We start from the raw sequence: 14,369 nt of genomic DNA, 5'->3' as shown, positions 1-14,369 counted from the left end.
ATACAGAAACTGTGAATTAGTTATAAACATACACACACACACACACATTCAGTTAACCTCAACCCCCACATCACCCCCCTCTCTGTCCTTCCTGAGCACATGTGCTCCGAAGAACAAAGAGGCCATGTGGTAACACATTGGCGGCCATCTTTGATCCTGCCATCTTTGTAGTTTTACAGTGCTCGCCATTTTGTCTGTAGGCCATACAGACATCCTGAGACAAGTAGCCAGCCATCTTGTCTCTCTCCCCCTCTCTCTCTCACACACACACACACACATTATTAATATTAATAATTCTATTATTATTTATTAATTAATTTGCTAATAACCAAACCTGTTACTGCCAAATCCCTGCAACTTATTATAACATGTGAACATGCAGTTTTCTCTCCCTGCTGAGGAACACTGTCAACTTTGATTTACTGTGTGAGATGTTAAAGAGGTTCTGTCAAACACAGCTGTTGAATACTAATATGACAGAATAGCTGCAGTCTCATCTTTACTACGATGATGAGTTCACTGTCCAGAGCAGTAACAGATATTAGTTCATCTTAAAATGTGGACAGAAAACCACAGAAACATGTTGACGTTTTAAAAAGTGAAAGTGTCCGTTAACACTAACGTTAGCTACGTTTCTTTGTTAATATCACAAAGTTAGCTAACTTATTTTAAAATGAGTTAACTCACAATACTTAAACATCGATGGAATAAATAAACTTGTTTTGTCTTCAAAAAGAAAGAAACTAGAATTCCCGCCTCACGGTTGTCTGCCTCTCCCAACCAGTCAAGTTACAGTTTACATCCACGTCTGTCCAAAATGTCATCACTTCATCATTTTATCATAATTAACATCTGTGTGAAAGTGTCATAATTAGCAGATTATTCTTGAGTTATGGCCAAAAATGTGTTTTCTGAGGACACAGTGACCTTTGACCTCTAAACTCTAATCAGGTCATACTTGAGTCCAAGTGGATGTTTGTGAAACTTGTGTGCCGAGTTTAATTTCAAATCCAGTTTCCATCATTTTAAATCCAGTTTAACTACATCATGATGACACTTAACCTTTACAACACCAAGTCAGTCAGGAAGAAAGCATTCACAGCATCAGTTCAGTGTTCACTGCATCCATTCTGATAAACCTCCTTTGTGCTAAAACAGAGGGAACGGTGACATCTGCTGGCAGAAAGCAGCTCCAGCAGGAACAACTGAACATGAACGGTGGTGAGAACGACCGCTTCAACACGGATTTCTGAGGGAAGAAGCTCCACGGGCGACTTTATGTGTCTGTGTTATGTAACCTACTGGATGTGTCGTTTCTCCAACTTACCAAATGTTGTACCAAGACTGAAGCTCTTCCGTTACCTCACTCTCAATTAAGGAAAATGGCAAATGGCTGCATTTACCTCTCATTCATCCATTCACATGCACGCACACACACACACACACACACACACACACTGATAGCCTGACCATCAGCTGAAATTTGCAGCTCAGTGTATAAAAAAACCAGCCACGGACACAGATGCATTAACTCAAGCTTTCTTCCCTCTCTTGTTTAACTCTGGTACAGAACAGAGTTGATACAGAAGTACAATGAAGAGTGAAATCAGACATTCTTTAACAGAAAACATACAATGAACAATGGCTCTTACATGAGTAGAGAGGCCAACTGAAAAGGAACAAGTTCAGCAGATACTTTAAGAAAGTGGTAAAAACAAAGTTTACAACAGACACACACATTTCAACAGTTGTGTTGGCGACGATGTTCAGCGGTGACGGGCTGGCTCTGGAAACCACAACCTGACGGGTCGGTGGAACTTCTGGACGTTTAGCTGAAAACACAGGAAGCAGAAGACGATGACTAACCGCGCCCTCTGCACATGCAAGCGGCGTAACAAGTCAGTGGAGCATTCAACAGGGTTTTCATGGCTAAATAGATTTTGTCTTATAGCTGAGCTTTTACAGTTCTCGTCTGACAGCCAACCAGGGACCTGTTTCACAGAAACAGCAGTGCAGAGGTGGCAGCATCACAAATAATTGTGGCTTGTCTAAAAAGTATGCTTTTTTTTTTTTTTTTTATTAGCGAATCGTGTCATAAGGGGAGAAAGGAGAAACTATCTGTTGCAAATCCCAGCATGCATTTTGCAAATTTGGTCTAGTCTGACCGTTTGGACGTCGTTGGTGAGTGATTGACAGCCTTCTGGGTCTTTGCATTCTGCATTTATCTGCTGTATAGCATGAATCTCTTTGGTTATTATGAATGCTGACCAGTATTCATTGTGTTTATTAGTATTTCAATGTTTTGGGGATATTGATGTTATTTGTGACATGGCTATATGGAAATAAATAGTGTTTTGAAGTAAAACCCCCAGTAAACAGTCAACATATAAACATAGCTGAAACACGGAGAGCGCCTGAGTGAATCTTTATAACTTGTCATTATAAATGGTGTATTTTAGTGCATCAAATTTACAGTCCCAGTTGTAGTAAGGAGTAGTAGAATACATTCAATTGCGTCATTCATCCTTGTTATCTTTGATTTAATGGTGATATTGCCTTTGAAATTAAGATCATATACTAGGCGATGATTTTCCTTAATTGCATCTCCATTGTAATCTCCATGGTAATATAGTTTAGTTTACTTACAATGGATTCATATTCCTTAGGTTCTTACCATTCAAAAGAGACCAGATATATGCATCCAAGCCTTATGGTTGAGGAGCTACTGATCATCATTATGAATGTTGACCAGTATTCATTGTGTTTATTAATATTCCAATGGTTTTGGGGATATTTATGTTATTTGTTGAGGAGCTAATCCTGATTATTTTTTGGGTATTTTAGGCGTTTTTTTCCCGAGGGATAGGGCTTAACAGGTTAATGGGAACTGTGACATCACTGGGTGTGGTTCAGATGCAACAGCCAGCCAGCATTACAGACAGACAGATAAAGATATGTTTAAAATATCTAAAAGAAAAAACATCTAAAAGAAATCTTAAAAAAATATGCTACAAAAATATCTAAATAATATAAAAAAATACCTAAAAATTATTAAAAAAAATATCTAAAAAAATATCTAAATAATATCTAAAAACAATATCTAAAAAATAATTTAAAAAATATCTAAAAAATGTAAAAGAAAATATAGAAAATAAATATCTAAAAGAATATCTACAAAAATATCTACAAAATATCTAAAAGAAATATCTAAAAAATATCTAAAACAAATATCTTAAAAAGATCTAAAAAATATCTAAAGAAATATCTAAATATGATCTTATTAATATTTGAATATTATTGTAAAATAAGCCTCTCACTCAGAAATGACACACATCACTACTTACATAGAGGTCATGTCATTGAGGGCGTGGTCCAGTTCCTCACTGATGGCTTTGTACTTGAGTTTCTGTGCGTAAAGCTCATCTGTAGGTCCACACACAGACCAAGAGAAAATGTGTGTTGCAAAGGAAAAAGAGAAAATATGAGAGAGACCGAAGTTAATATTGTGGAATAGGTGATAAAGACTTTTAGTGACCAGAAAAATACTAATACATGTAAATGTATGGCAATGCAATAGAATATAAACCTGGTTAAAACCTGGTTTAAGTTTTGGACAATATTTGTCCACTTTGTCCCATGTGGAAATGGGGGGACGGGATATTAGATAGACCTGTCAATAAAATGCAATTCTATACAACTCCAATCAAAAACAACTACAGCTGATCGTCTCTTAAATATTACAATTCAAACATTATTTTCAGAATGATAAGGTTCAAAAATACAATTCTTGTTGCATTTGGTTACAGCTCAGCTTTTGGTTTCCACATGACTAGAAAGTCAGGTAAAATAACTACCATCATCATTTATTAAGAAAACATCTGATTCAGTTAAATGAAGCCTTCAGAGAGGTTTTCTTGGCCTCCCTATCCAAAACAAATTGTACCGTCAAAACTTCACTCTGTTAGTTGTCTTTGTCGTGTTTATGTCACAAAAATATCTGTATTGGTATTATATATATATCTATATGGATATATAGATATATATATCTATATATCTATATATATATAATTTATATACCAGGGTCTGTGCTCGCTGGAACAACACAGGACTCAATTTCTTGTTTCACACAAGATAAATAACTTGTTCCCACGAGATAATAACTTGTGCGTACAATATAAAAACTTAAAGGGGCTCCGTAATAAAACGTTAACAGAAAGAGCAAAGGTTAACGTTACTGTCAGATTTCACTGTGACTCACTCTCACACATAACTTAACTCCCATACACTTACTTGATGTTTGTAAATTGAACAGGATAAGGTGAGATTCACTTTAAATTAATTCAAACTCTGCTGCACGAGTGCTGACTAAAACCAAAAGGAGAGCACGCATTACGTCTATTTTAAAGTCTTTACACTGGTCACCTGGTAGTTTTCGTATTGATTTTAAAATTCTTTTATTAGTTTATAATAAGGCACTACATGGCCTTGCACCAGACTACCTTGCAGAAATGCCCCTCAGATCCTCCGGTTCTTCTCTTTTAGTTGTTCCACAAAGCAGAACAGAAACATCTGGTGACGCTGCTTTCAGCCGCTGGAACAATGGAACGACCTCCAGAGGAGCTGAGAGGAGCTGGAAAGATTAATATTTATAAACGTAGACTAAAAACCCATCTATTTAGTCTGGCTTTTATGTAGTGTTTTATAGTTTTATAATTTTATGGTTTTTATTGTTAATACTTACTTTATTTATCATCATCATTATAGCGTTTTTTTATTTTACTCTATTTGATTTAATCAACATTTTATTGCTGATCATTATTATCTCTTTTATTCTATTTTATTTTATTAAAATTTCATTATTTTAATACAATCTGCTTATTTTGTGTAATTTCATAACTTTTATGTATTTATTTTTATTGATATTTTTATTTTCTTGTATTTTATTTATCTTTTATTATCTTAAATAACCATCTCTTATTGCTTTCTCATTCAATTAACTTTTATTTTTTTTGTTTCATTTTTTTTCCATTTACAGTAACTCTCTACATTTTTGTCAATTGTCTGTCCAGCACTTTGAATTGCATTTGACTTGTTTGAAACGTGCTATTTAAATAAAGTTTGATTGATTAATGATTGATTGATTGACAACCTGGTGACGTTAGGGTTATACAGTTTAATGTTAGGGTTAACCAATTAAACGTTAACAATGGACTTCATTCTTTAGGTGCTCTGAACATGAGGCTCCTTTACAATAGAAACCTGTTAATGTAAAGTTAACTTGTTAGCAATTAGCTAACATTAACTAACCAGTAAATGTCATCCTATATTTTAATGGCACATGTTATGACATTCTAATGTTAGCATGACTGGATTGTGCAGATTAAAAGTAGTGACCTACATTATTTGTACAAAACTAAGTCGTGAATGTCCGTGCACTCAGAGCACGGGGCTGAGGCGGTCACAGAGCTCGCCGAAGCGTGCACCGCTACGGCCTGCAAAACCAGCCCGTTCAGATGAAACACCGTGCTTTTAGGGAGTCCCGTTTCCTGTCAAAAAAATCATGTGACCAACCAAGTTGAGGTCTTGTTATGTCACATTTGTATCAGACAGGTGTTGTTATGCGGTGCCAGTTGCTTGTTTTTGGCCACTTAGTATCGGGTATAAGTGTCAAAGTTGTACCTTCCAGATCATCAATAGTCTTCTCCAGCTTGGCCACAGATCTCTCAGCAAACTCAGCTCGGGTCTCAGCCTGAGATGACAAAGCACAAATCAGCATCTGATCGGATAACATCAAACTATAGTGAACTGAATATGCAAGGGCATGTTATCCTTTCTGTGTCTCAACACATCTCACATGAAATCTTTAGGGCGTCAGATGGATTTACATTTTGAAAACATATCAGATTAATTTATGGTAATATCATCATTGCTTGTTGTTCACCTCTTTCAGCTTGTCAGTCAGGATCTTGATCTCCTCCTCGTACTTGTCCTCCTTTTGAGAGTACTGTGATGATAAACAACATTATTCAAACGCTGATCTGTGTGAAATCATTTAGCATGTACATATATCAACACACATTTACTTTTCTGCACCCCGAGTTATTGTGGGGAGACTCTGAAAAACCCTGGATTACGATCAACACCAGCTTTTTAAGAAATAGTTTTTTTCCACAATATCTGTGGAAGGCAGCTACAGTATGGTTCGGTTTGGTTAGGGCAGGGGTCAGCAACCTTTACTATCAAAAGAGCCGTTTTTGGCCAAAACGTTTATTAAAAAATCTGTCTGGAGCCGCAAAACATTTGATCATTGTGATGAAGGTAACACAGTTTATAGTCTAAGTATATAGTATATCAGTCTAATGCAGTGAGGGCCAAAGAGACAATGTACTACGGAGTATTAGGACCACATTGAGGAAAAACACATCTGAGATTTACACAATAAAGTCAGAATATTACGAGAATAAAGTCATAACTTTACGAGAAAAAAAGAAAATAACACGTAAAATTACTACTTTATAATATTCTGACTTTATTCTCTAAATCTCAGATGTATTTTTTTCCTCAATGTGGCCCTAATACATAGACCTACAGCAATGATAAATATAATGAAAATGTAAACAAAAAACAGTTATTCATTTCCATTTTTAAAACTCCACAGGGAGCCACTGGAGAGGAGCTGAAGAGACGCAGGTTACCGCTGCATTAGGGGACTATAAACGTGACCCGGCACAGGTCTTAGTAGTTATTATTATTTTGTATGGAAAACAACTCTCAAATATATCTCGGCCCGTAATTTGAGATAATAAGAATGTATTCATAAATTAATTACTCCACCAATTTTAAAAGAGGAAAAAAAGTAAAAGAAAAGATAATAGATGCTGATATCACAGCAGTTTCACGTAGCACCGCTACGGCGATCAGCTAAGAATCCCGCCTACACTGAGGGGGTTCTATCTGCAGTGGAAACGGTGTACCCAAACCATGTCAGGAAAATGAACAGTCACGAGACCCCCTCACTGTAGGGGTGAAGCGTTCAGGACTCAACTATTTCCATACAGAATTCACTGCTAGTCAAGTAGTCTTTATGACCCCCCAACAATAACCCCTCTATCAAAGTCATTGAGCATTTTTATACTTTTTATAGAGCATAATAGGAAAGCACTTCTTGTGTTTTTATATGCAGAATAACAGAAAGCATGCGCTGCCATGCTGGTTAGAGTTCTGTAGCCTGGCCCTACCTTCTCAGCCTGGGCCTCCAGAGACTTCAGGTTATTGGTGACGTTCTTCAGTTCCTCCTCCAGTTCGGCACATTTACTTGTTTAGTTTTGATTTCAGAGGAAGGAAGGAAGGAAGGAGAGCAACAGTAAGGACATCAGATTAGTTTGGAGAAAACGACAATGTGCGAGGCATTTAGCGTGCAATGCCATAAGAAAGCTTTCTTGATTTCCACGTATCCGTTGACTGTAATGTTAACGCATCCGTGTGTAAATGCTACGGTAAGAGTTTAGTGACGTAGTACAAAAAGCGAGAAAGGCCTCTTATGATGGGTTAGGGTGTGGAGTTGTACGGAACCAGCAAACACCAGACTTTTAACTAGGAGACCGGTGTTCGAGGCCGGTGTTTTGTTTTCTAAGTGACGTTAGTGACGTTAGTCACGCGATGATTGTCACATGTCTTCCGTAGTTGTGTTACGTTGATTTCCGTACGTGTTTTACTTAGTTTACATACTTACTTTAAGCCCATGACGTTTTTTCCTTAACCTGACAAAGTGATTTTGTCGCCTTAACCCAACTGCGGATGTTTGCATGGCGTACAGATGACATGTAAAGAGTGGCGTACAAATGACATGCGCTGTGGGGAGAAGAACTATCCGTCCAGTCTGTTTTTGTTTCGCTTACAATAACTCCGTAAGTGGCGTTACTTAATAAGTACGTAAGTTAAGTAACAAATAAATCAGCGTTGACTTCTGGTTTCAGACGGGTCACATATGCAGGTCTCTTGGGCAAAAGTCAGCTATTTTGTGGCCCTCCCATCCACCCCGACCTCCCCCCTACACGCCGTTCTTTCTATTTCCTAGTTCATAATTATTTGAATTACATGTGAATTAGTGCATTACTTTTTGAAAAGTATGCAGATAGGGAGGATGCATGATAGTGATACTCACGCCTCAGCCAGCTCCGCCCTCTCCTCTGTACGCTCCAGCTCTCCTTCTACAATCACCAGCTTACGAGCCACCTACACAAATGCATCATATATGCATATGTATGTTACTGTATAAGGTTTCATACATCATAAACGTAAACGTAACATCATCTTCTCAGTCGCCACCCGGAGACAGTACGATACTCACCTCCTCATACTTGCGGTCGGACTCCTCTGCGATGTGTTTGGCCTCCTTCAGCTGGATCTCCTGAAGTTCCATCTTCTCTTCATCCTTTAGAGCCCTGTTCTCAATCACCTTCATACCTCTGCACACACAAACCAACACTTATTTCTTGCACCGTACAAATATTTGAAAAGTGTTTTCTTTCTCTCTTTTTTTATTATTCTATTTTATAAAGCTAAGTAAAGAACTCAATTAGGCCTACAGACCAGAAATTCCCAATAAAAGAGTCAGTTGTAACTCACACAGGCTCCGCCCTCTACTGGACTCTAAGGGTAATACTCTCCTCCAATCACGTGCACGCATTCTGATAGGTATCAGCTGATCAGCATTGGGGCAAAGGGGCGACCATTGTGAACCATGATAATAATGTGAGCCTTCCCTGAGGTACATATCACCTCTTGTCTTATAACACCGACCACAACGACTAAATCACCTTTCACTCTCATCAGCAGCCTTCTCAGCCTCCTCCAGCTTCTGCAGAGCCGTCGCCAGTCTCTCCTGAGCTCGGTCCAACTCCTCCTCCACTAGCTGGATACGTCTGTTCAGGGAAGCAACTTCTGCTTCAGCCTGAGCACAGAAACAGAAACACACGGTGCAGAATGATTCAGACAGGCCACACTGCTCTGCCTATAGCTGCACAGATCCACATGCCAACAGGGCAGCTTTTCCTGCTAAACTCAATTACACATTTATTCTGAAACTAATGTGAAAGACGGTTTCTGTTTTCTTCGATGGCGTAGACACACTGTAGCTTATGGAAAACATTTCCTTGCTGAGGACCAGTCTTGTTTTCAGAGAATGAATATTATAAATCATGGTACATCATCTGTGACAAAGTCTGTGTTGGCTGTATTGGCCTAGAGAGACCAGCTGATTAGACTGCTGTCAGGCTATTAAATAGGCGTTATCAGTGGCTATAAGCCCCATAGATGTGGGTCAATAGGGGCCTACTACACCCATTAGTAGGTTTTATCATCTATTGACATGGTAGATCACAGAAAGAAGGTATAAAAGAACACGACAGCGACCTCTAGCGTCTGTAGTAGTTATGAGAGGAGCAGAAGCAGAAGTCAGGCGCTGAAGTATAGATTGTGTGAAACTCCATTAAGGATGGAGGCCAGAGAAACCAAACACAGGGTTTTCACCCAGGAGACCGGAGTTTGCATCCCGTGTGAAACAACAAAAATGTGTAGTTGTCTTTGTGTTCATAGGTATTTTAACCCAAAACAGGTTTTTCCCCTAAACTTAACTAAGTTGTAGTTTTGTTGCTTAAACCTTAAAAAGCATTTTTTGTTTGTGTTCAAAGCGTAACGTTTCACTCAGTTTTACAACGTGTTAGAAACGTGTTACTTTTAACTTTCACTTTCACTTTCACAGCGTAGTAGGTGTAGTAGGCCCCTACTGACCCACATCAATGGTGCTTATGACTGATAACGCCTATTTAATGGCCTGATAACAGTTGAATCGGGTGGATATGTTAACTCTTGCTGTAATGCCTTTTGATACAGCTTGCACATCTAAATGTATTTTTTGTACAAGGTAACAATAAAGTACTTGTAAATAATGTATTTTAATGTATGCACACGGCAAGAAGAAAAGTGGTGAGAGAATAAATGGGTTCCAATTTTGTATTAGGACTATTTAAGTATATTTTGTTTATTGTTGAGTAATGATGGTTACAGCAGTGTTGTTGCTAGGTAACAAAACAGGAAATGTATGAACATTATTAATTAATGCAGGTTGTGTTCAAATGTTAATTTTTAATTGTTTGCGTTTGGGTTTTTTTTAAAGGGAGAGTCCCTGGTCATGATGGTGTGAATGGTGTAAGTGAGCGTTGATTTTAGTTCATAAACTACCATTTGGAGCGTGTTAGTCCTGGAGCCGCGCCCTTACACTGGCATTCTCTGTGGAGAGAACAATGGCCTTCACCGACAGCTGTACTTTCTATATGTAGACTCTGAATTACATTTTTTAGCAATGACTCTGGAACCGAAAAGAGACACAAGATTACAGGCTGGAATGTTTTCTTTCCTCTCTCGACCGTAGATCAACATGGTTGGTGGTTACCAGGAGTCAGAACCATAATATGTTCATGGTAGTTCCTATGTAGAAGAATTTAAATGTATTATTTGTGTCTGACAAAATGTGTGACAAAAAATAATAATTAATTCTCTCCAAGAGACAGAGACTAAATAGATACTGTGACCCGGGAGGAACGGGTCGATGTGGACTAAAATGGACTTGCACCATTGTTAAGCCTGTAGTGAAGGTTGAGCGACTGACATCATGGCCAAAATAAGGCTCTGAATCCCCCCCGACAGCTGTGAGGAGTCCATGCAGAGCATGATGGGAATGGAATGTGAGGGAGAAGCAGGGAATCAGCCCGGCCTGGTTTACACTGGCAGCATCACGGCTTTAATCAGAGCCTCAGTCTGGGCTCACGTTGTATACGTCCGTATGAGAAGGTACCGAGTCTGTGATAGTTACAGGTTTGCTATGTGTGACAGGTCCTCTACATAATCAGGTAGAAATAATAAACTAAAGTAGACTACTGTACTTCCTACACTTGGTTATCTGGGCCGAGGTTGTGGTACATTCTCTGGAGTAACTGGTCAAGCGTTGACAATTTGATGTCACAAACTGTGAATTAATCACAACAATTATTCTATATTGCAGTTTTTAAATGGTATTACTCACATCAGCAGCCTTCTTGTCGGCCACCTCGAGCTTCTCCTGAGCATCCTTCAGGGCCTCAGAGTATTTATCCAGCTCATCCTCTGTCCCCTTCAGCTTCTTTTGCATTTGCAGAATTTCATCTTCATGCTGATGGCGTTGGAGATCAAACACAAGAGTTAGCAGGTTTATAACATCACGTTCAATGTGTTCATCAGAGCATGTGTTGAGCATGCTTCAAACATTGATTGTAATAACCCTGGAATATAAGAACTCCTCTGTATTCCAGTTAATGGTAGGTATGTAATATGTACATTGAAGCACCTTTTGTTTACTGTATTCATTCCTCCTGTTCATACCGGCCACTAAAAGATCCCTTCCTGACATGCTCCCGATGGAAAATACACACATCCTGTGCAAAGAGTGAATTAAGTACTAAAAAGACTGCAGCTATGCAAGCTATCCAATCGCTTTGACTAACACCAACTACAAGACGTTTAGCTTCTTGTGTGTTTGTGTTTGTGTAGCCTGTCCTCTTCCCAGGTCCCATGGTGGAGAGGACACCTGAAAGCTGCTTGTTCACATTCCAACTTTTACTTTTGTTATTTGGATTGTCTACCATTTTATTTTGCTGGTTATTTGAGGCAAATTTGTGATTTGAGATTGGGCTATATAAATAAAACCGACTTGACTTGACTGAAGCCTGACATTAACTTCAGATAAACTCATCGTCCTTGTGACGGTGAGGCGGAAAAAGCCCTTTTCAAGAAACGCCTGGCGAGCTGGCTTGGTTAGTGCATTTCCCAGGAAGAGACCCTGCCACTGGTCCGCGCACACTTCTACATTAGGGATACCACTTTTATTCAGACCGAGTATAAGTACTTACATTTGGGTACTCTCCGATACCGAGTACCGATACGAGTACTTCTCTGTGCCTAAAGACCCTCGTTAACAGCCAGCTGGAGGGTGTGAGCAACACATGGCAGGCTGGAGAGTCCCGCATACGAGGCGATGCGCCGTCACCGGCTCTAGGTCGGCTTGGAAAGGCTCGGGCAGAAGGTGGCTCGCGGCACCGTGGACAAAGTGCTCTCTACCTTTATGCACGGTAGCGTCATGATTCGACGACTTGCCCGTTCATACTGTTTTACCTCTTGGACATGTCGGGCTCCTTTTCAGGGTCCGTGCTCGCGGGATCGACACAGGACTGATTAAAAGGTAAGGTGTGTATGTCAGTTGTGTTGCATCTGACCCCATCTGGTCATGATACACCTACATGTTCCTGTGCTCCTTGATGAGTGGTAAGCAGGGTGTCTACTGTTTGTCTTTGACCCCTAGGTTAGACCATAGCCTTACTCAGATCAGTTGTGTGCTATCTGAGGCGGATAGGGCCCCCCTACTTCTCCGCTGTGGCGGCCTACGTTATAAAGAGGTAGGCGGGCTGCGGTGTAAACCGTTAAAATGAAACGTGAAAATCTCACTTTACGATGTGGGACCTTTAAGGTTATTGGCGTTGTCAGAGGACGTGTTGGGTGGGGTTATGGGGGCGAGTGGACCTGGCATGGTCAGCGCCGCAGAGAGGACAAGTGTGGAGAAAGCGGCAACTTGTAATGTTGCGACCCAAACCAGTGGATCAGGTCCATACCATCCTACTGCCTCGGTTAGGGACGGGCCAAACAACTACAAAGCCTTGGAAACACGGAAGGAGCATGTGCAGGTGGGGCAATAGGGAGGGCTGACGGGGCAGCGACGGAGCAACGGGTGGCTGAGTGTGAAGGAGCTCTGCACCAGATGCAAGCCAGGGAGAAGCAGAAGAACTCGGTAATAGCCTACAGAAGAAGTGGCAGAGGCATGTCTCCTACAGCCGTCTCACTACTTTATGCATTAAAACAACCATCTGTATCAGTGTTTTACAAAAAGCTTCAGCATATTTTCATGATCAAAATGGGTATGATCATTATATATATAATCATTAGAAGTATGCTCTGTGTGGGAAGCACACCTCCTCACACACATCAAACATGATAAGAAGAGATGAACAGCTGATTAATACATCCATGGAGCGGAGGAGTTGTAGTTTCATAGCATTTATTCACAGACAAATAAACTGAACACTGCTACACCTACGTTCACAGCTAGAACGCCACCAATAGCTCCACAACTACCAGGTCCATATGCATGATCTAGGTCTCTATGGATAGGTAAGACCTCAGAGAATTGATGTGTTGAGCTGTGTTTTAAACACGCAGCTCAGCCGAACCCGGCTATTAAGAGAGTTTATAGGTTTCATTTTCAAAGCAGACTTTTAGATTATCACTTAAAAGTCTCTGGGATGTCCACGGGGAGAACCCCACCAATCACGCACCAACATCACTCACATTCACAGGTAAATAGCGTTTAACGGTGGAGAAAGTGTGGAAACATGTGGATCGTAATGTAGAACAAACGAGATTTATGTCCATGAATCGATTGTCCCAGTGCATGCTGGGAGGGTTCCCAACACACTTACCTCATGTACCTGCAAGCACATGATCAGCACTCAACCAATCACATGAATGCTGCTCATGGTTCAACTCTCTACCTCATTTTGCCTTTATTTCAAAATAAGAGCACACTGTTATTTAATTGAATCCAGGATCAACATATCGATCCTCAAACTGACGTCAAAGAACCAAATCAGCTGGATAACAATGAACAGGAGGATTTGATGACTTTCTCAGTGTGAAACCCTCCTCCCCCATCGTAATCACATCTGTGTTCATGACCTCACCTGCTTGCTTCTCTCTTCGGCCCCTTTCTTGTCTGCTTCAGCTTGTTCCGCCTGGTCCAGTGCGTTCTCCTTGTCCAACTTCAGCATAAGCATCTTCTTCTTGATGGCCTCCATTTTGGCTGAGGTTTAATGGGCTTCTTTGCAGAGATGTTGTAGAGATGTTGTAGAGATGTTGTAGAGATGGGAAGACAAAAGGGTGCAGGGCAGATGACCTAAGAGCCTGGCGGAGACTAAACTCTGACAAAGATAGAGGGAGACCATTTATATGAAAGAGGAGGAGACACTCCCACTACTAAGCCCCTCAAATCACCCACACTGACCACACTCTCCTCTCTCCTCCACAATCACCACTCAAATGAAAAGTAAACCTGCACACTGACAACATGTTTGGTGACAGAAATACCTCAGAATGCCACAGTTTGATGGACTGTAAGTCTGATCTGTTTCTTATAATGTGGCTTCTAAAGTGAAGAAAACACTGGAAAGAATAGAAAGAAAACTTTCATGTCCCGGATCAATATCGTTGATATGCTCTGAAATAAA

The 14,369-nt window shown here is 40.1% G+C and overlaps 1 protein-coding gene across 1 annotated transcript; it reads right to left on the bottom strand.

The window, feature by feature from the left end:
- Positions 1-1,523: 1,523 nt before the first annotated feature.
- Positions 1,524-14,071, bottom strand: tpm3 (tropomyosin 3). The gene is made up of 10 exons (XM_037794731.1): positions 13,827-14,071; positions 11,084-11,209; positions 8,820-8,953; positions 8,351-8,468; positions 8,165-8,235; positions 7,239-7,314; positions 5,942-6,004; positions 5,680-5,749; positions 3,345-3,423; positions 1,524-1,832 (listed from the first exon to the last, which is right to left on the bottom strand). Exons 1-10 carry the CDS (start codon positions 13,938-13,940, stop codon positions 1,829-1,831), a joined length of 855 nt encoding a protein of 284 aa, XP_037650659.1. The 5' UTR covers positions 13,941-14,071; the 3' UTR covers positions 1,524-1,828.
- Between the last annotated feature and the right edge of the window lie 298 nt (positions 14,072-14,369).

This window comes from Sebastes umbrosus, chromosome 15, assembly GCF_015220745.1.
Source record: "Sebastes umbrosus isolate fSebUmb1 chromosome 15, fSebUmb1.pri, whole genome shotgun sequence".
NCBI classification, from domain to species: Eukaryota; Metazoa; Chordata; class Actinopteri; order Perciformes; family Sebastidae; genus Sebastes; species Sebastes umbrosus.
This window is presented reverse-complemented; position numbering and strand designations above follow the sequence as displayed.

Excerpts from the sequence above, each read along its gene's own strand:
- tpm3 (XM_037794731.1), bottom strand. The coding sequence starts at position 13,940 with ATGGAGGCCATCAAGAAGAAGATGCTTATGCTGAAGTTGGACAAGGAG. Across the intron at positions 11,210-13,826 it reads CCGAAGAGAGAAGCAAGCAG|CATGAAGATGAAATTCTGCA; the intron begins GTGAGGTCATGA and ends CAACGCCATCAG. Across the intron at positions 7,315-8,164 it reads AGGGCGGAGCTGGCTGAGGC|TAAATGTGCCGAACTGGAGG; the intron begins GTGAGTATCACT and ends AAACTAAACAAG.